The sequence below is a fragment of the Amblyomma americanum genome, chromosome 10, assembly GCF_052857255.1.
Source record: "Amblyomma americanum isolate KBUSLIRL-KWMA chromosome 10, ASM5285725v1, whole genome shotgun sequence".
NCBI classification, from domain to species: Eukaryota; Metazoa; Arthropoda; class Arachnida; order Ixodida; family Ixodidae; genus Amblyomma; species Amblyomma americanum.
This window is the reverse complement of record NC_135506.1, coordinates 42680015-42702009: the sequence shown is the minus strand read 5'-3', so window position 1 is coordinate 42702009 and position 21995 is coordinate 42680015. Positions and strand designations below refer to the sequence as shown.

General features: G+C 44.8%; 1 protein-coding gene across 2 annotated transcripts in view; it reads left to right on the top strand.

Moving 5' to 3' along the window:
- LOC144106563 (sodium- and chloride-dependent GABA transporter 1-like) overlaps positions 1–21995 on the top strand; it is a 35180-nt gene that overhangs the window by 5562 nt on the left and 7623 nt on the right. Inside the window, exons 4-12 of one of the 2 annotated variants that reach the window (XM_077639408.1) lie at positions 699–868; positions 1548–1678; positions 5098–5230; positions 7419–7553; positions 9417–9520; positions 9942–10066; positions 11087–11199; positions 19322–19450; positions 20683–20782. In XM_077639408.1, coding sequence (XP_077495534.1) covers positions 699–868; positions 1548–1678; positions 5098–5230; positions 7419–7553; positions 9417–9520; positions 9942–10066; positions 11087–11199; positions 19322–19450; positions 20683–20782 — 1140 coding nt within the window. Of the gene's footprint in view, positions 1–698; positions 869–1547; positions 1730–5097; positions 5231–7418; positions 7554–9416; positions 9521–9941; positions 10067–11086; positions 11200–19321; positions 19451–20682; positions 20783–21995 lie in introns of both variants that reach the window. The other variant, XM_077639407.1, reaches the window with a different exon arrangement.

Genomic DNA, 21995 nt, shown 5'->3' with positions numbered 1-21995 from the left:
TACAGCGAGTGCAGCTTATTTTTCAACAAAAACAAAGCGCAGTTATTTATGTGACTAAAGGGTTAGAGGTCGCTAAGTTTTGTTTAAGGAAGGAGAGATAACGAGCGTCTTTTATATATTTTATCAAAGTATACAGACCCCTCGACGTCGCGATGCATTGCTCGCTTTGCGTCGCCAAGGCTACAAATGTTTCTCACATGTGGGGAACAATCTCAGCCACTACTCCATAGCTTAAAAATGCCCGTGGTGTTACTATAGCCTTTCTACGTTATCCAGTAGATAATCGTGTCGTTTCAAAAAATTGTTTGAAGACGACCATAGTGACAGGCAGGGACTGCAGGAAAGCTGCCCTTCAACGTGCTGCCAAGTGGACAAGAGCCTAGAGGGAAGACTTGTTTTTCTGACTGGATTCGCCTTCAAGATGTAAATACATTCATTATGAGAACGAGGTTATTCTCTGTCAAGGCCTTATTGCCCTATATCACAGCGCAGCTATCTTGAGCACAATGACAGCGCAACAAACAGGACACTGGACTGAGATGGCAAGAATCGGGCATGTTTTCGACTTGGATTTGATTCATACAGCGCTTGTGTTTAATACGCAGTAGTGACTCGCCCGATTTGCTACGTTGCAACAGTCTTCCTCTCCACTGCGCAAAAAAAAAAAAAAAAACGAGAGATCGTCTGATTATGCGCAGGTGTTCCCCTGGTCATGATGTACGCAGTCTTCTTCATCAGCATCTACTACAACGTTATCCTGGGCTACTCGCTCACTTACCTGTACTACTCGTTCTGGAAAGTGCTGCCCTGGACGGAGTGCAACCCGGAGTGGGCCACCAAGTACTGCTTCGTGCAGGGCACTAAATTTGTAAGCGATTCGAGCGTAACGGTAGATTCGATCTCTTGTAGAAGGTTTACACGTGTCATTTCAATAAGGGACTGCTGGTAGAAGCTCTCAAAACAACCGCGAAAGTTCAAGCAACCATGTTTACAGTAGCGCAGATAACCTGCTTGGTGGGTTATAATGTTTATTGCCCAAAAAAGACGGGAGCGGTTATAAGTCGGCATTTCAGGGGTGATATTCGTTTCAGCATTCACGAACACCGCGGAAACGCCCATATTCTTTGTATTATGATATTTATTGACTTCTTTACTCTGTTAGAGTGACTCTAACTGTTGAAAAAAAAAAAAACGTCAGCACTTGTGAATAGGTTGGGGGGGTTGCGGGAAGTGTGCCCTAAAAAAGGATGGGCATTGAGAGCCGTTTAGAATAGCCATAGTTCAGGTGCATTTCAAACAAATCGTTTACCGAATATACGTCCGGATACGAAGGGGAGCATATTCATATATTACATTTCAGTGCTTTCAGTAATGTATATTTTACCAACAACTATTCTCTGTTAAGTACGATGATAATGCAAACGCGTGCAATTTCTAGTCAATAACAGTTTTTCATTGGAGCCCTTTCCTTGTCTAATGGCCAGTGCTGTACGATTGTTCTCTGCGGGTGAAGACGACTTAAGGTGAGCGAATGCCTGACTATGCAGGTGACCTGCAAAGAAGCCAACGCGTCCATGCTAGAACTTTTCCGGCACTACAACTCCACCGACACCGATGCGGTTGCCATGAGTGATGGCACGACTGCTGTCATGGTGCCGTTCAAGGAGTTCTTACAATTGTACGAGGGATGCAAGGATGTGAACGTGACCTCGTCCGAAATGTTCTTCTAGTGAGGAAGCTTGGCCGCTTTAACAAGTGTTTAAGAAAATATTTTACTGTTGCTTTGATCGATAGTGGTTTACACGAAACTCAAGCCGTCGACGCTACGTATTTTCGGAAAATAATTGTACCTTAACGTTTCGCCGAGAGTTTCTTGCAGTTTAGATTCGGAAGTACGTTGCGGACATCGCCGTATTACTGGAATACCGTGGCAAAAATAGCTGATATTTTGCAGCATCCACTTATGCACAAACAATATTCTGGATGATAATCTATAATCCCCAATCAATGATAATGTGGAAATGATATACTTATTAGGACAGAATAGCGGGACTCAAAAACCGGTTGAACGTTGGAAAAGCTAGAAGATGCGGCCACTGTGCCGCGCGTCTGCTGTTACAGCAAGTGTGTTAATAAGGACCCTAAGAAAAACGGTGGTAAGTGCATATCCCTTAAAACAGAGCTTCTACGATATATCCATTCACTATGACGGAAGTGATGATGAACACACTTCAAGTTGGGTGAAGGAAAGAAAGAAGTAACAAGAATATTGCCCTTCTTAGCCAGTAAAGATTGATAACGAAAGTTACGACTAAAGACGCCGATTGAGAGCTGCTTATACTTTTGGCCACAATCGCCGCACTTCGTAAGCTTCCATAGCCAATGAGTGTAATATTGAGCATAGAATGATAAAACACACAAGGATTTATTATTATTATTATTTGCAAATACTGTTGGCCATGAGGCCGTTACAGTGGTGGGGCGTGATACTTGGAGTAACATGCTTCCTTTTGATTATACAAAAATACAAAGTTCAGCTTCATCTACGCAATCATAATTCTTGCAGCGCAATGTTTTTATTTTTCTGTAGAAGCAGTGTTAATAAATATTCACTTTAAAAACAGCTATTTAAAACTGGAAAAAAAAATACAATTTCTACACTTCCGGCCTTCCCCTTAGGCGAGACGTAATCACCAAGTGGTTAGGCGTATGAAATTGAAAAAAACTTCTTGTTCAAAATGAAGATCGCGTTTTCGAACGTTGTTAACGTAGTGGACTGTAAGAGAGATGCTGGTAAATCATTCCATTCTGCTACCGTGCTTGGAAAGTAAGAATTAGCGTACACATTAATTCCTGGGTTCGGGGTTTGGTAACAGTATTCAGTGCTTGCTCTCAGATGTGTAAGTTGTTTTGGGACCAAGTAATGGGAACTATTGATTTTGAAGGAATTTCATGAGAGCTGAAATAAAAAAAATTATTCTAGTCATTCGGTGACATTCGGCTAGAGGTGGAAAATTGAGAAGGCGCGGCATCTCTGTTACATAATCAGAACGCGTATATGTGGACATTAAAAATCAAGCTGCACTTAGCACACTTTCAAGTTTTTTATTAAACCACTTTCACAAGGATTCCATAAAATGCAGGAATATTTTAATGTTGGTCGCACATAAGTTAAATAGGCAGCTAAGTTGGCAGATTGTGAGACCAGTTTTAATCTTCAGCGCAAAAAAGTTTCTTTTCAGCGGCTGAACTGATTTTTAGTACCTGTTTTTTCCAGCTTAGATGTCTAGAAATGAAGACTCCCAGGTATTTAAGAGTTTCTACTGTGGCAAGTGCGGTAGATCCTAGCATATAACAGTACTCAGGGGCATGTTTGGTCCTATTCGTGGCGGGTAAAACTACTGTTTTCTTTTCATTGATTTTCATTTTCCAGCCTCAGCACCATTTTTAGACAGCTATGAGAACATCATTAAGTGCTTTTTCATTATCTGTATTATTTATACCACAGAAGAGCAGGCAGTAGTCAGCGAAAGGTCTCACTGTAACATCTTTATTGATATCGGGAGTAGTGTTGTTAATATGGATTAAAATTAAAACGGGACCCAAGACGGACCCATGAGGTAAACCGGAGGTCACGCTTATTAATTCTGATTTACTACCAATGATTTCGACAAATTGAGATCTTCCGCTTATATAAACTAATGTACAGCACGCAATTTTATGATTATTACCCATTAATAGTAATTTGTTAATTAAATCACCGTGTTGGACTCTGTCGAAAGCCTTCTAAAGGTCAAGGCATATTGCACCGATTCGTTTCTTGTCGTTCAGAGCCTTCGCGAAGTCATTAATTGCCTCTAATAGTTGTGTTACACTTGAGAACTGTTGCGGAAAAACCTGCTGATTTGGAAAAAAAAGACTTTGTTTATTCAAGATGTGTATAGATTGCCTTTGATATTATGTGCTCCAGAAATTTGCAGCAAACTCAAGTTAAAAAGATTGGCCTGTAATTTTCAACTGCCTGCCGGTGTTCAGTTTAGTGTACTGAGCCCACTTTAGCAGTAAGCCAGTCATTTTGGACCTGTTTCTGTTCGAGTGAGGTTTCGAATATAATGATCAGATAATGGATTACCCATTCCGCATACCTGCGTAAAAAGGCGTTCGGTATACTGTCCGGTCCAACAGACTCTTTTTTCGTTTATATTTAGCACAAGACATAACACTCCTTTATAAGTTAATTCAATATCAGGCATTGTTGATTCTTGTATTTGTGACGACAAATTCGATGACACAGTGTTCATTGCTGGAGCGGTAAACACATACAGAAAGTTGTTATGAGCGGTCACAATCACACAAGAATCGATAATCGCCTGATCGCCGATAACAATGCCATAAGAGTTGCTATCCCCCTGCGACAAGTGACGCCAAAATCTATGGGGAGAAGATTTCATGCAGTTAGTTAACGTCTCATCATAATACTTTGTTTTGGCTTCTCTCAGCATTTGTCGTAAAAGGCTTGATAAATGGGAGATTAGCCTACAATTTTAATTGGCAATTTCCTTCTTTGTCGACTAATTCTTCGTTTTAGGTGTACGATGTCACGCGAAATCCACGGGTTATGCATGTTTCTTTTCTTTTGTTTTGTTGGAATGAATGATCAAACACAGTGGAAGACTATGTCGTATTTCCTTGAATCTCAACCACATGATATTGACGCGATCTTCTTGAAAACTGTCGAAGGAAAAAGATAGGTGGCCGATAATACTGGTATCATGATACCAGTATTGTCATGAATGCTGTGTGTGCCGGTGAATAATATTATTCTGGATAAAACAGTTCGTGGTCAATGCCTGCCACTGTTGTTGTCTTCTCAGTGTCAGTCCTTGTTTTCGTTCGTAATGCAGTTTATCTGCATCAAGAGGAACTTTTTTTCTTCTTGCCTTCGTTTTAATAAAAATGTAGCTAGCTGATTTCGCTTATCTCAGCACTGCAGCAGACAGGAAACAAACAGGTAAGAAAAAAGTGTGTTAGCAATACGCCAAGGAATATTATTAAATGTCCCATGCTTTCTTAATTCGTTTCTACTCTACCCCCCAGCAAGAGATTCCTTGGTCTGACATCTGGAATCCAGGAGATGGGTGTCGTACAACCCGAAATATTCGTCTCGCTGATGGCAGCCTGGCTCATCGTGTTTTTCACCATCTGCAAGGGAATCCAGTCCTCCGGAAAGGTGCCTTTTGTCACACATGCTTAGATTTAGGCGGCGATTAGATGAACAATGCGTGAGGAGTGCTGAGAGAAAATGGAAGAAAAAATGAAACTCGTACATGAAGAACCCCAAGATTGAAGGTTCAGTGGCTCTCGCTCACGAAATGCCTCTGCAAATGAGCTTGCGGTGCTCGTGCTACCATTGAAAAATATTTTTCGGCCACCAGCAAAGGGTTGTGGCTACCATGAACTGAATGAAATATTTACTATACGCCAAGACAAGTTTAATTGGCAAAGAAGCTAAAGCTAGAAAGTTGGAATGTGCCCCGACTTTCTGTGCATCCGAATTATAGTCGCCGATTTCAGTTTATATCAGAAATACGAGAAAAGGGGCTAGTAGGTACTGAATTTCTTTAATCGAATGCTCTGAACGTATCCAGGATGAGAAAGAAAGAGAATAAAAATCGAGCAGACGTAGACGAAAGGAAAACGATATCAAACGGACGTTAACAAAAGAAAAACGAAATCTACAAGATGTATACGAAAGAAAAACGAACTAGACATAGACGACAGAAAAATCATGGTGAGAATACAGCGCCCAACAAGGAAGAAGTACACACAGAAACAGCCTAGCAACTAAACTTTATTTCACTGTGCACATAGAATTTGTACAGAAGAACACAACAGAAATGGTGCATACGTAAAGCCCCAGCCACAAAAAAAGATGAAATAAAACTAGTTATTCCGGAAATTTTCGGTCATCACATAATGAAACTGACGGCTGGTTGATACAAGCTTTCTTTCAGCTTAAAAAAATGCTTTCGTAACCTCCAGAATAGCTCTGTCAGAAAAATCAGAATCGGGAAATCAGAAAAGATGAAATGACTTGGACTCGCTCGTACTACAGCACTGTCGCGCGTGTAAATGTGAGGCAGTGTAACATGGTTCCAAGGTCCTGCTCCGCGACCGGGAGGGATCTTTTGGAGATGCTATCGGAGCGTTCTCATTGCTGAATGAACAGTGCATCAGCCAATTTGTTTCATCGTGTGATGAGCAAGTGAAATTCCTGGAATAACTTCTGGTGTTTTTTTCCGCCTCGTTTGTTCTCTTTATTGTTTTGTATAAATTCCACTTGCGTAGGGGAATAAACATAGTTGCGAGTCTGCGCTTGTGCTGTTTCCTCTTCCGTTTTCATGTATGTCCCTTTTGTTGTGCGCATTAATTTATAACGGAGTAGTATAGTGTATCTGGGGTTAGAGGTGCCGCTGAAACTTTACCCATAACGCACGAATGTCAAGGTAACATGGGCTAGTTGCGGTTATTTACAGGAGTTTAAGACATATCGGCTCAAAAATTATCTGTTTTCTAGGCTTTTGAATAAACGTATTAAAGGCCCTCGGCCGCCAGTCTCCAGCGGCTGCGGAGCAACTGACCACGGTGGCGGTCAGACCTGTGACGCGGCGGAGGATGCTAAGAATCACTGGCTCCGTACATGCCGCCATTGCGATCTCAACCTGGCAACGTTTAACGCTACAACCTTATCCAGTGAGGATAGTCTAGCAGTGCTGTTTGAGGAACTAGCGGGTATTAAATTGGATGTCATAGGGTTTAGCGTGGATGGGTGAGGCTTATACAGTAAGGGCGCGCACATACTGTGCTATCGCGGATTAGCGGGTAGACGAGAACTAGGTGTGGGATTTCTCATTAATCAGGATATAGCTGGCAACGTAGAACCATTCTACAGTATTAAAGAGAGGGTGACAGATAGCGTAATTAGGCTTAATGTGAGATACAAGCTGAAGGTGGTGCAGGCCTACGCACCTACATCCAGCCGTGATGAAGAGGTTTGCAGGCATAGGGTGGGCGCATCTGACAAAGGACAGGGTTAATTGGAGAGACATGGGCGAGGCCTTGGCCCTGTAGTGGGTGTAGTCAGGCTTATAATGACGATGAGTAAAGGACGGCTTCCAAATGCGATGGTTTCGTCGCGTGCTCTACGCTCCCGCACCGTGGACATTAATACATTGTGAGCGAACGTCTTCAAAACACTACTTTTCACGTTGGTGGTCTAAATGGCAGTTGGCAGGGTTACCTTCAACACAGAGGCTTAGTGCAGCGCAGTGCGCAAGTCACTGGACGTTCTCGTTCGAGCGTTCAGCACAGAGTAGAAGTTACGACGTAGAACAGGTTCCACTGGTACTTGAACGCAGGTTGTGTTCTTCACTGCACTGGTGCCCTTTCTCATACTGGGTGTTCTTGTCACCCGTGGAGTAACCCTCGACGGTGCTGACATGGGGCTGGCCTACTACCTTGTGCCTGACTGGAAGAAGATACTCGACTACTCCGTGAGTCAATGCATGAAAATTAGCATGGATAGTTACTGTAAATAATGTTCCTCAGCATTTGCTAGAACTTTGTTGAAAAGCATATTCTTTTTTTTTTGACGTCAAAAGTATGTTCACGAGGCAGTCACTGCAGGCACTGGTGCCGTCTCATTGCTCAGAAAAGAAAGCTGGTGCGGCACACTTTTTTTTATGAGAACGTGTGCTCCAAACAAACTTGGTGGTTCGACAGGTGGAAGCAAATGTTCAGATTGCCTATCGCTCGGGGCTGTGCCCTACTAACAGGGGGTTACAATTACTATAGCAGAGAGACCTGACCGAGTCTCGAGCAGTAAAAAGAATGTATTAAGGGTGCTTTCCGAGGGCGGCAAACAAACTGAATTAGGTAAAGCAAGAACAAAAACTTGGCGGAAATGTTTGATGCAGTATAAATTTTAATTTATTCATTTCCTGCTGAATGGAGCAGGCAGTATTTGGCAAAGAAACATCATGCCGACAATATCGCTAGCCCCACGACAAAAAGCAACAATCAGCCATTGAAACAGCAACAGGTAGCCATGGAAATAGATGCAAAAACAACACAGAATTTTCTTCAGCAAATGAAAACAAACAAAGGGGTGAAGTAGAGACCACTAATATTGAATATGCAAACCGCGAGCACATTTATTAAATAGATATTGAGGCTTTGCATGTCATCCCACTTCTCGCTTGAACAGATCATTTATATCTGTAAATCTCTCTTTGTGGACGAACCTCGTATTTCACGATTTTTCATGCGTGTCTTTGAAATCCACTGATGCCTTGGCACTGAATTCTAGCGGTTTTCTTGGGTCAGCGTTTGGATGCGATGCACCTGTGCACTTCTGCCAATGCGACTTTGAAGCTAGGTGTGTTGCAAGGGCATATAGCTTCTTCTAACATAGCAGTTCGATTTTAGTCCAGGTGGTTCTAAACAGATCGATGTCCAAGGAAGTACACAAAAGCTAATGGAACGTTAAACTTGACCCCTCATTTCATGCGCTTTTGAGTCACTGAATGCCTGCGTTGAGCCGAAAACTTACTAATGGGGCGTGGCGTTTCACTGCATTACAAGCAAGAGTTTAGCGTTTCCTGAGCTAAATTGGTAAACCGCAGCGATGGCCAAGTGGTTGAGCATCCGCCTCGCATGCGGGAGGTGCGGGGTTCGATCCCCAGTACCGCCGGGTAACCACCGGTGATACAATGGGTACAAGCTTTCCCCTGGTCTGGTGCTCGGCTTATTTGGGGTGAAATGCTTGGGAAATGGGTCTTTGACCCCACCTTGAAAAATGAAAAATACCTTGTGTCATGGCGCTCTTTGGCTGTAGATGCCCTTGCGCCATAAAAATGCATAATCATCATCATGAGCTAAATTGCTCCACAAGGCTCAATATCTCCTGCCCATAAGGTTTTCACATCCACGGTACTACGCCCCGAAGTAACTACCTATTCGCTGAAGACGCAGGAGAACTACGCAACAAGAATTTGAAGCGCATGTTAGACGGCTGATTCCTAATGAAAAGTTGGGGCAGAAGGTTTAGCGGTATGGCGCAGTGACATAGCATGCACCCGTGATAGGAGTCTCTCCTTAGTGCCACAGAGCTCTCTGCAGATGTTTATTTTTTTTATTTGGAACATACTGCCGTCTAGGAAGACCAATCAAGTGGGAGGATACAGATAAAGGTCTTACAATGTGTTATCACTGCTTTGGGAAACATACTTGAAACAGAGTGCATAGAATATGGTCCATGTTTGCACGATATATATGTGAATAATGGCCTTGCGTTTTTGTTGTTGCTTTCAAATGAGACACCATTTGCGACTCTTCAACCTCAATTTGTGCCGCAGGTCTGGCAGAGAGCTGCGGAGCAAGTCTTCTTCTCCCTGGGAGTTGCTCAGGGCATGATCATCACGATGGGAAGCTACAATGAGTTCGGGAACGACCTGTACAGGTGAGCCGAAACTTAATAGTGATAAAGTATCTTTACGCTTTGTACTACATCAAGACGTTGAGGCAGGCCAGGGTCGAAGGCTATAAATTTGTTGTAACCACTTGATATATTCAACGTGGACCGAGCCCGGTGTCTTTTACGTTACACCTCAAGTGAATCTCAGCCGCTGTGGCCAGGATCTAAGTACGCAAAGTCGCGGACGGCAGGCTAATGCCTCATGGCCGCAGTCACTTAGCGACACCGGCGGGCGGACGGTACCGGGGGACATTTCATTCGCTGTTGCGAAATTTCTAGCATTCATGTATAATCTCTGTGCTGCATATATATTTTGGAGATGTTTCGATACAGACTCCACATTTGTCTTGCGTGTATCGCCAAACTTCGACAAAGGGTGTCTCTAGTTCTGTGCTGTGTGTCGCAGAGATGTGTACATCATCGCCTTTGCCGACCTTTCGATCAGCTTCGTGGGGGGTATCGTGGTCTTCTCGGTTCTGGGCAACATGGCCTACGAGCTCCACCTCGACGTGCCGGACGTCGTCAGCTCAGGTGCGTCGCTCCTTAGAGTCTTTTGAAGCGAAAGCGAAGCCAATCCATTACCGAAGCCAATCCATTACCGTTCTCCTGGCAGAAGGTCGACATTATTGTCAGCGTCGTGCTTGGGCTAAAGGCAACCGCACTGCTAGTACCGTTTCTTTGTTACTTAATGACGCGAGAGCTGCGCAAGACCCATGGGGCCAAAATGTGTCCCCGGTCATAAAATTTGCCCATTGGCTGGAGAAGAGCCACGTCATCAGACCGGGACAATCTCATTGCCCTGAGAGAAGCGATGTCACCAGAACGCAGCATTCCCATTGGCTAGGGTAAGCGACCTCACCAAACGGAGCCATTCTCATTGGCTAAATGGAAGTGACGTAATCATACCGTAAGTGCCCGCACTTCCAGTAAAGGCGTCAAGAGGTGCTAATGCTATCGTATTGCCAACACATAACGAAACTACGTGTTCATGTGATTGTTTGGCGACGGTCTTTATAGTTAGATTGTTGCCGTTTCTAAATCAGCACGCCACCAAGTGAAATGTGCAACATTTTCAATTACTCGATGTAAAAAAGTTAAAACAATACAATTTTCCCCCCTTCAGAGGAAAGACGATCTGATAGCTGTGCAAGCCAACCACTCTCCACCCTTTTCGGTATTCCACTCCCTTCCTTGTGTAGCACTCTTTGGAATGCACACATGAATTAAGATGAGTTGAATCACACGGCGAGAAAAAAAAAATCCCCGAGATTCCTGTTCCAGCTGGTTACCCCTGCGATGCCCGAGCAATGAAAACGCGAGGTAGAATTCATGAGCATTGAGTATTGAATCCCTAGTGGCTCATATGTGGCATAAATGGAACAAGCTGGCTTATTTGTAATAACAGCGCGTACTGCGTAAATAAATTTAGCCATCGAATTATTATTTCTAGTGCTGAAGGACTTTGAAATCTCGAGGGCGTAGAGCAGCGCAACACTAGATCTGGTTGGCGCTGAGGACATTGCGACTAAGGTCTTTGCACACCAACCACAGGGTTTGGTCTGGCCTTCATCACCTACCCTCAAGCGGTGTCGGCGCTAAGCTTCCCCAACTTGTGGGCGGCCGCCTTCTTCACCATGCTCTTCTTCCTGGCACTGGGATCGCAGGTCGGTGCTGTCATCTGTCTTCATTCACTTCCACCACGCAGTCAGAGTGGTTCCTCTAGGCATTTGATATCTGTTCTCACTTATAATATGTGGATCAAATATGCGTCACATTGATATAATACGCAACAAAGTAAGATATATAGGAAAAGTTCCCGGCATAAGATACTAAGATAGAGAGCTTTACTGCCACGCTGCACGAGTCATCGCTCGGAGGTGAGCCATAAAAAGAAAAATAGACGAACCATGAGAGGTTGGCTGGTCACAGGTTAGAAAAGCTAGCCAGGTTAGAGCACAAGCGTACAGTTGGCGTCAAATGAAGTGCGAACAGCGGAGCACGTCGCCAATGGTCCAGTTTACAAGTGCGCTCTTCCGGTTTGCGATAGTTTTACTTATGTTTTCTTTGACATTCATTTTCTCGCTTTGCCACTGGAGCGCCACATCTATGGCGGCGGTCACTGCCAGAAACAATCGATTTAGCAACTGCCATGTTTGGCGCCGACCGCAACCCAACCGGTTTCTTTCGCTGAATCGAATCGGGTGGGGGAAAATGGAAGCAAAATATTGTCCCGAAGTGGTGATTGCCATCCGGAGAGCAGAAAGGCAGCGAAAATGGCGTCTAAACTCGTTTTTTTGGCTTGACTAGCGTCCAAAATGGACTGAATCACTCGGCGGCGGAGTAGCAACAAGCGTGGTCGGCGGTCGTCGAACAGAATCCCCGCCACTCTCGGCCGTGCTCAACTTAAAGCTGATAGCGAACTTTCCAGATAAAGCGTGCAAAGTGAACACAACATTCTGGAACAACGTATAATCAGCTCCGCCTGGATGCGATCAATCGAGATAAGTCTGGTCACGTCTTGCATCGCAAAGAAAGCGATAAAGCCGCGTGCCGGCAGCTTTGAAGAATGAACAAGCACAACAAAGATTTGCGCCAATATATAAGCGCTACAGGACGGTGAGCCATAGAGAAAGAAATTTATAATGAGCGGACACTCGGCGAAATCTGGACCCAGAAAATACGAAACAGATTAGTTGGTATCCATTTTCTTTAGTGGCGCCACCAGCGTTAGCGCACGTGCGCATGCGCGGACGCAAGCGAGTGGCGACGGAGCAGACGAGGCAGAATGAAACCACGAGACGGTCGTCTGCGCGGCTGCGCCTGCGAGCGTGCGGCGTCTTTTTTAGCGCACAGACTCTTGTGTTTATGCGTTTGTCTTGCCCTTCGACGCGAAACTCGCGTGGTTTCTGACGACGGTAAGATGAGAAATGTTTTTTTCTCAACTACTCTGCATTTCAAGCAGTTTACGCTGACCATACCGGCCGGTGCCTTGAAATACGCAGTTCGTGAAGGGGCGCGCACGCTTCGTGGCCTGCCGGCTGTTCTGGTGCGGTTAGTGTCACTCTTGCTCTTTCTGACAGCGGCAAAGTGAGAAACGCTTAGTTTTTGCTGAGTTACGCTGAATTTCAAGCAGTTTCGCTGAGCACGCTGGCCGGCGGAATGTGGCGCAGTTGTGAAAGGCACGCCTACCTCATCCTGCTCGCGCCATGGCGGGGGCCAATGCGCCGCAGATAGCGATGGGCGCGCCCACGCTATGTCCCTTGTGCGCTTTGTGTAGCGGTTAATTTCGCATGGTTCCGCGTTAAGCTTTAACCTCTTCATCGCTTTGTTATATCAACGAATTTCTAAACAAAACTGCTTATTTTTATTCTTGATTTCGAATATTATTGCAATAAAAAGCATGCATTCGATCTTTACAAACATATTTGAAGCAAACGCGAAGTCAGATTAGCATATTCAAGTTTATTATTTCACACAATACAGAAAACAGAAAACCAACTTCCTGCTGGTAATGAGCGATAAAAATTAAAGAATGACCGCCGGCAACAATTTCTTAACTCTTTCACTGAGTTGTGGTGACAAACAGTTGATTGCTTCACCGAGGAAGCTTTGGGACGGTGTGGTAAATTTCAAAACAAGGGATCACGCATGAATCCGCCGCGGTGGCTCCGCGGTTAGGGCGCTCGACTACTGATCCGGAGTTCCCGGGTTCGAACCCAACCGCGGCGGCTGCGTTTTTATGGAGGAAAAACGCTAAGGCGCCCGTGTGCTGTGCGATGTCAGTGCACGTTAAAGATCCCCAGGTGGTCGAAATTATTCCGCAGCCCTCCACTACGGCACCTCTTTCTTCCTTTCTTCTTTCACTCCCTACTTTATCCCTTTCCTTACGGCGCGGTTCAGGTGTCCAACGAAATATGAGGCATATACTGCCCGATTTCCTTTCTTCAAAAACCAATTATTATTATCACGCATGACGGCTTGTTGCAGCTCTTGCACCATGACCATTCCTTCCACCCACCAACCACTGAATTCCTTGCAACGGCAAGAGACCAAGAAAGAGCCACGTGCCTTCCTCAGACTCTTGCAGCCATTTTTTTTTTTGACGCGGGAGTGCTCACACGGACGGCAACCCTTCACTTTCTCAGCAGTGTTGCGGTTAGTTTCTTCGAGAACCACTGAAATGAGTTCATCATCGAGGAAACGTTGAATATATTCAAGCAACTCATCAGGCAGCTTATAGTGAACGTCTTACCGGGAACTGCCAGAAAAGAAAACCGAGGCGGTCGAGTAGGGATGTTACGACGATCTTCATCTACTGACGCGCGCTCGCAAAGTTCGCTTCTTCTTCTTCTTCTCCTCAAGTAATATGGCACATACCCACCTGGGGGGGATTGGCCAAGGTATAGAGTAGAATGCCAATGAAGCATTTGCGCGGGGAAGGAAACGTCAGAAGACTGAACCAAGATCGCTTCTGAGCTGTCGTCTTCTTCATCGGAAGAAGTGCTCAGCACAACGTAATCACTGTCGTCCTCGGTCCCCGACACAATGTACACTTCGATGTCTGAATCACCATCGTCTGGAGAAGATGACGAAGAAAAGCGTCTGTTCCGAGAAGACGGGCCCGCAATACATGCGACGCCATGGAGGGAGGATGTGCGACACCTCCGCTGAATGCCATTTATAAAACCCCGGTTGTTTTTGTTGCCTCAAATACGATGGCACATACCCACGGTGGGGCATTGGCCAGGGTTTGGTGCAGATCCAAACAGGAGAAATCTCATCCAGGTTTATCTCAAGCGGCTCATAAATTGAGAGGACTCTGAGAGAAAAAGAAAATCACGAATTTTGCCAGAGCTTGAGGAAATCGCAATGAAAATCGAGGAAACAAAGCGGTGCGAGTATAATAACTACAGTTTAAGAATTAATCAGAAATAAAATAATTTTGAGAGGAAAGTGAAGGCATCGAGAAGTTAATACAAAAATCTCCCGGTTTCAATGATATACATGTGAAGAAGCTGACACACGTGCCTAATGGCATGCCCTTTGACGGTTGCACAGAAGGAGAGGAGGACGGGAAGAGTAAACGACAGCACTAATTGAGCGAGAGGATTTTGTAAAAATTAAATTCTCTGCCGTGCAAACCACCGGCAGTAGAGGATGAAATGGTTGCGATACGAAAAATGCAGTAAAATACAACGAAATTAACAGGTCAGTGCTGCCATCTGTCGAGCAAAACGCCATCTAAGCTACACACGAGCGCTGCTCGTCCGAAACGCTGCAGGGGAAGAACCTATTCAGCGAGGACGAGCTACAGTCGTCCAGAACGGTTTGGGGATGGCTTGGCAAGGACGAGCACAACTCGTCCAAAACGGTTAAGGAGTAAAGGACGAGAAGTTTTTATTTGAGTGATATTTTCTGATGATCGGGTAAAATGTGTCGTCAACATGAAAAAATCGGCAAACGTGTCGAAAACGAGCGTTCTCGCGTTGTTAGTACGGTTTCGTAATTTTCAAGACTGCCGGGAAGACAAGGTGACTCATGAAAAGCTGAAAAACGAGAAACTTGCGCGTTGAAGTCTCCGTCGTCTGTTCCAGTGACAACTTTAATTGCACCCGTGTAGTGGCAACACAGGAGTGAGCATTTGAAAACTACCACGGGAACAAAGTAAACCCGTATGAAAACAAGGACCTGGTGCGCCGAAAATGTTTGTACTCTTCTGAAGACACGCAAATTGCATCAGCGCATTTGTTCTCAGTGCTCCAACACACTGTGCGCGATTGGTTGGGAGCCCGTGTCGTAGCCGTCACGATGCCGAACATTTGTCGAACAAAACGCACAGTTGGCCGTGGAAAAGGACTTACAGCTTTTGGGAGGCAGAGAATAACGTCGGGGAACGCAGTAATGATTGTGAACTATTGGGAGATGCACTATTGTGCGTGGTGCATAGAGGTTCCGCATGCGAGGTTCATAAAAGAATGTTTTCCTTGTTCGTTATTTCCTCGCTTTCACGCGTTTCGCCTGTTCGCACAGCTTTTGATCGTCAAAATGCTCGCAATTTACATTTTTTTCCAGCAGACAGTGCACGGCGGTAGCGACAGTCGCTGCTGTGAGCCATGTTGCAGTAACAATGGACGCAGAAGAACCACGTAACGAACATAGCGATGTGCAATGGCGACTACTACTGTATAGGTTTTGGGTTTATATTCAGCAAAATAAATATTCATTTCACAAAGCACCTGGTTTCTGGATTCACGCTGTTTGACAAAGGCCGTGGCGCAGCTGCGTTGATGGTTGCCCAAGAGCGCCCGGAATGTAATTTTTCATCTTTCTGAACTGAAAGTAGATAGGTAACAGTAAGAGACCATGCTCAACAGAAATAATGCGCCAAGAGAGCGCATGCTAGCATTTGAACTTCGCGCGCCGGAAACCGAAACGGGAAGCCCCCTCGCTCCTCCGCTTGGTGCGCTGCAGTCAATTGGGCAGCTGGGCCCTATGGGAGTGTCCGCTCTTTATGAACCCTTGCTCTGTGAGTGAGCAAAGAGCGCTTGTTTCACCCACGCGGCCTAAAGCGGCTGCCGGCAGCGAAAGACCGTTGCGCAGGTTGCGATAAATGTAACGTATGAATGCGGCGCTCCAGGAGAAAAGCGAGAAAAGAGCATAAAAAAAAGAGAATAGAGCTATAGCAAATCGAATCAGCGCGCTGCTTTGCGATGGCGACAGGCAAACGGCGTAGACTGGACCCTTGGCCACGGGCTCTGCGGTTCGCATTTCATTTAACGCCGATAGTAGACACAATGAGAGGTATGTGTGGCATAGAATTGAAGTATGAAGATGAGAATAAAGTTTGGAACAATAATAATCAACATATTCAACACCCTCTTTGAGGTCAGGAGAATTGACTTCCCTTAGAAATTTCGTTTTTGACATTATGGAGACTAGTTCGTCAATTTGCCTCAACTGACTGAAGGGCACGACGTAGCAAACTTGCACAAAATTATTTGTTTTTTATCACTCTTCAATGCTGAAGCTTTCCTGAACGTTTTATTCAGTTATTCAGTGGATCACTAAAGTAGAGCCAGAAAAACGCGCTTTCTAAAGAGAGTGACCCCTTATAAAAATGGTCTATAGATTGTCTGTGGACTTCTTATATACTCTACTGCCTTCATATATATATTTCTTTCTGTCTATTCATAGTCTAAAGACTGTCTATAGAAAAAAAGTCTACTGAAAGTGTATGGCCATAAATTTATAGATTGTGTATAGACTGTCTACAGAATTTGTATTGCCTATACACTGTTTTTTAGGGTTGTCTATGAAGAGTCTATAGACTTTATAGACAGAAGTCTATAGACAGGCTATAGACTGTCGGAAGAAATTTTTGTAAGGGACGAGCGGACAACACAAATTTCTTTGGAGCTTGCGCTCATAGCTAATTACAGCAGTCAGAAATGGGGACACGAAAGAACAGCATACGTCAAAACAGCATGCGTCGATACAGCACACAAAAACAGCACAGCACAAAACAGCAAAGGAAAAAATCGACACAGCGATAAAACGGCATAAGGAAAAAACAGCATGGCGACAAAACAGCACGCCAGGCAAAACGACACAGAGACAAAACAGCAAACCGAAAAAAAAACAGCATGACGATAGAAGAGCGCGGGGAAAAACAGCACGACATCCAAACAGCACATCGGAGTACGGTGCAGCTGCTGGAGGGGTGAACCATCATAGCCATAACCGCAAACGGTAAATCACAACACATGCGGCAGTGACCGTTGGAGTTAGAGAGTGCTCGTTTCGTTCTTTTATAAAGGAACAGAGCAGGCTCATTCATTGAGTAACAGCGTTGCTTATTTATTTATTTATTTATTTATTTATTTATTTATTTATTTATTTATTTATTTATTTTGACGCTAATGTTGCCACACGGGACAACTTTGGGCACTGGCGGCTAACAGCGTTGCTTTAACGGTGCATTTGGCAGTAGTAGTAAAGTAGCCCTTGCTTGCTTGGCTTCAATGATCTGGTTTCTTTCTGTATTATATGCAAGACGAATCTGGGAAACAGAGATAAAATGACCCGGGCATCCGCTCGGCGGTCAAATGCCCCGGGTAGTTTATCTTAGTGCACTTGCTGTTGCCACGGGGTTTCATGACGCTGGCTGCATATTGCTTGCTGATAATGTGTTCAGAGAAGTTTGCGCACATTCAGTGAAATAATATTGAACGTCGTAGCTATCATTTAAACATTTAACGACATTATAGCAAGAAGTCGCTGCGTTTCTATTGTAGCTTATACGATGATGTCAGTAAAGCCTCAGGTCAGTATTTTAGTTCGGGCGCCCTTTTTTATTGGTAGTTTTTAAATACCCTGAAAGGAAGCCCTGCGGTTGGCGGCCCTTTTTTACGAGATGGTCCACACGCAGAATCGATGCTTCCAGAACAACTTTTTGCAGCGTTATTCATTCCATTTGACGCCATAAAAAAGCCAATATTCGAGATCGTGATTATTACCCTACTGTGCTCCTTATCGATTCTGTGAAACGAGCACTCGCTAACTCCAAAGGCCGCTGCCGCATGTGTTGTGATTTAGCGTTTGCGGTTACGGCTATAATAGTTTACCCCTCCAGCAATGCTGCACCGTACACCTCTCCAGCAGTGCTGCACCGTACTCCGGCGTGCTGTTTTGTCGTCGTGCTGTTTTCCCCCGTGCCCTTGTGTCGTCGTGCTGTTTTGTCCTGTGCGCTATTTTGACGTGTGCTGTTTTTTCCGTGTGCTTTTGTGTCGCCAAGCTGATTTGTCGCTGTGCCGTTGTTTCCCTGTGCTGTATTGTCGTTCTGCTTTCTTGTGTGCGCTGTTTTGACGCATGCTGTTCTATCGCGTGCTGTTCTTTCATGGCGCCGTCAGAAAGCAGCACCGCTTGCGCGACATCAGCATGCATGTGCATATCAGGTGGTTCACCTAAGACGTCCTGCGATTTTAAATATAGGCTTATTTAGTTAGATTCTTGAGGCCCGTCTACGGTGCGATGTCAGTGAACGTTAAAGAATCACAGGTGGTCGAAATTTCAGGAGCCCTTCATTACGGCGTCTCTCATAGCTTGAGTCGCTGTGGGTCGTTAAACCCTCGTAAACCAGCGTCTTGAGATAGAAGGGCGCGTATTCGACAAGGCATTGCCAGTGGCGAAGCGCATCGGAATACAGCTAAGACGTGCTAACTAGCACGCTGCTCAATTAATGTTGAATAATTAGCTATTGAACTCTTACTGTTAGTCTTCTTATTTATTGACAAGCGTGCACATGTAGCCCATCATAAGTAGAATCCGTACCAGTTTTTACTGTTTCCAGCACAGAGTTACGCTCGGCGCTATACCCTTAGAAATCATGTACATCTTCAGGTCAGAAGTCTTACAAAAAGTCTTCAGCCCAGATTGTTCTTGAGCTTTGTTGTTGGGAAGCTACCGCCCACCCAAAGTTTTAAATCTCCGCAAGAGATTAAAAGTCTTCTCTCTCCTTAGGACTCTCCGAGCTTCAAAGGTGGCGTATACATGTTCGAATAAACGGCTCAAATGTGATCCATGTGGCATGAGGATTTCTTACCACGAACGCTCCTGTACATCATTAGGGTAGTAGACTTGAATGACACGACAGGAAGACGTCGTAGTGGCTGACAAGGATAGAAGCCTTACGAGCGTGTTCTCAAAGCAAAGTCACAACTTTGTTTTCTTTCTTATTTGCTTGAACATGCAGTGTTTATAGATTATCGGAACACGTTCTGATCGCAGATCGCCTTCGCGGAGAGTCTGTTGTCTCCGCTCAAGGACAGGATCGACTACCTCCACGAGCATCGCACCATGTTGGCGGCCGCGGCCTGCCTCATTGGGTTCGTGCTTGGCATTCCGCTCACAACACAGGTACGTATACTATACACAGCAGCATTGTAGAGAAGTTTTAGCATAGCAGAGCCGTACCAGCTTAGGCGTACACCAAAGAAAGAAGCCGGGTGCCTTCTGCGCTTGCGCATTGGCAGGTGTGCGTCTCCTCATGACAACTGGCCATGCGCGGCACGCGCCGGGCTGCTAAAATTATATGGAATTCATGCAGGGTGGCATAAATTATGATTGGCATTTCCTAAGCAGGTAACGATATGGAAGCTGTAATGAAGCGAAATAAAATAGATTTCGACGGGACATTTAACGCAAGGAATTTGTAAACGATAGTTTATTAGGTTGAAAGGGTGGCTATCAAAGGAAGAGAAACGTAGGTTACAACGTACACACACAGAAGCGGAAGGGAGATCTGGTTCGGAAGTCTTATTTGCAACGTCGGTTCTTGGGGTGGGCCTGACGTCACGCATGATGAGGGCTTGTAATGAGGCACTGAATTCGCAAGGACGCTTCTACAAAACAACTTCATGCTTAGGAAGAAACCTAGCTGTATAGTGCGCAGTTTGTTTTAACTGTAATGAGAGATTAGGCATATAGTCTCGATCGATTCCGCTGAACGAGGTGGTCTGTCTCTACTCTCCGCCCGGCTAAATCCACCTGTGCCTTGATGATGGGGGCGACTGCACTAGTGCTGAATTAAGCTTTCTGGAACTGTAACGGAGGCTCGCTGTTGTTGCTTGTCCAAAGTGCTAGCACTGCAGCCTTGCCCGCTGGAGTCTAACGCACTCTACGGGACTGACTCCGTTCCAAACGACAGAGAACCGAAGTGCACCTGTGTTGCTCAGGATGTACAGGCAAGCACCATTGTCGTTTGTTTTGTCTCCATCAACATACTTCAAAAGCAGTGCCTAGTATTGGGTACGAATAGTCTGTGTCTACAGGGATTGCTTCAATGCTTAGCAGTTGGTTGAATACAAAACTCTGCCTCCGAGTAAGCCATATAGTAGCACTTTGAAACAGAGGTGCTATGCACGCAGTTACATAGCGGTGCGTAGACAATACTGAAAATAATACGGCAGAGGAAGATATTTTGGAAATGAGAAAAGAACCACTTAAAGGTGAAAGTATTAAATGGTGCCGTTTAACACGACAACTTTATATAAGAGCAAATAACGCTTCAACTACGTCGTGAGAAGATTTTTCTGAATAGTGGAAAATTTTCGCAAGCATACCGCGTGACGCTTTCCCGGAACATGCAGGGAGGCCTGTACCTCCTGAACGCCATTGACACCGAGGTGGGAGGAAAGCTGCTTCGCTGGATCGCAGTCTTCGAGACTGTTTACATGGCTGCCGCCTACGGTACGCCTGGCACTAATCTCCACACCTATCTCTTAAGCTCGCAGTAACTGATGCGCTTGTGAGCCACGTCACTGGCGAAGTAGTTTTGCAGAAATTTTTATTCGTTCCACCTGAGAAATTCGAAGATAAGTGGCATTGTTTAGGCTGCGAGAAATACGCCTAGTAGATAAACGCTTGAAAAGTTAGCTTCTTGCAGAAAGTAATGGACAACAAAGAAATTAAATGGGCTATAAATATAAGAGCGAAAGTGCTCTAGAGAAAGCCTGCAGGCTGTGTTCTCAAATTTTCACTGGACAGTTAGAAAGCGTTTAAATCTGAATGTATTGCATTGATGCTTGCGTGTAGAACGCTACAAAAACAGAGAAGCAATTCATATAAACTAAGAAATTTATTCGTAGATGGCATTATAAAAATATGGATTGTTCAACAACAGCGTCCACGATGATTTGAAGGCGGCTAACGCCGATGCAAGTTTCCCGCGGCGGTATGATACGAACCTAGACTTTTTTTTTTATTTGGCTTAAGCCGGTGATACTTAAGTGGCATGAGTCGGAACGCTTGAAGCCCCTCCTTACTAAAACGAAACAATCGCCGAACCTACACGTTCATTCGGCGAGAAAGCAACAATGTTTATTCTCACTTACGCTGCAGATTAGTTGCGAAAAGCTTTGGTCACTGTTTCTCCAAGTCATTTAATTTGTGTGCAAATCGAAGACATAAGCGAGCATTTCAATGTTTAACGACTGGCATTAATACGGTGGAAGCTCAAGCCGAACTTTTTTCCGCTGACGCCCATACTATCAAGCTTGGAAGCTCATACTTCCTTGCCGTCCTTACTCTTCTGCAAGTTGCCTTTTCACACATGAGAATATTTACCATATGGAGGCTTTGTCCTATAAACATCGTTTCTGATAGAAAAACGGGACGAATAGTGAAGCGCTGTCTTGTTGTGATGCCTGGCTGCTTCAGCCTCATTAACGATGAAAATTAAGGTCCCGCGGTCGAGCCTCCGGTGGTGTATTTGTACCAATGATGCTCCATTTTTCTGGGTGACAGTTATGTGGGCAGTACATTTTTTTGTATATTGAGAATATGCTCGAATACATTACAGCTTCTGCATAAGATGACGCAACTCTAGACCTCCGTTGAGTGGCAGCACATGCCCATTTCTTACTTCTCTTCGAAATTGAAGGAATTTAAGAAGCAAACTAAA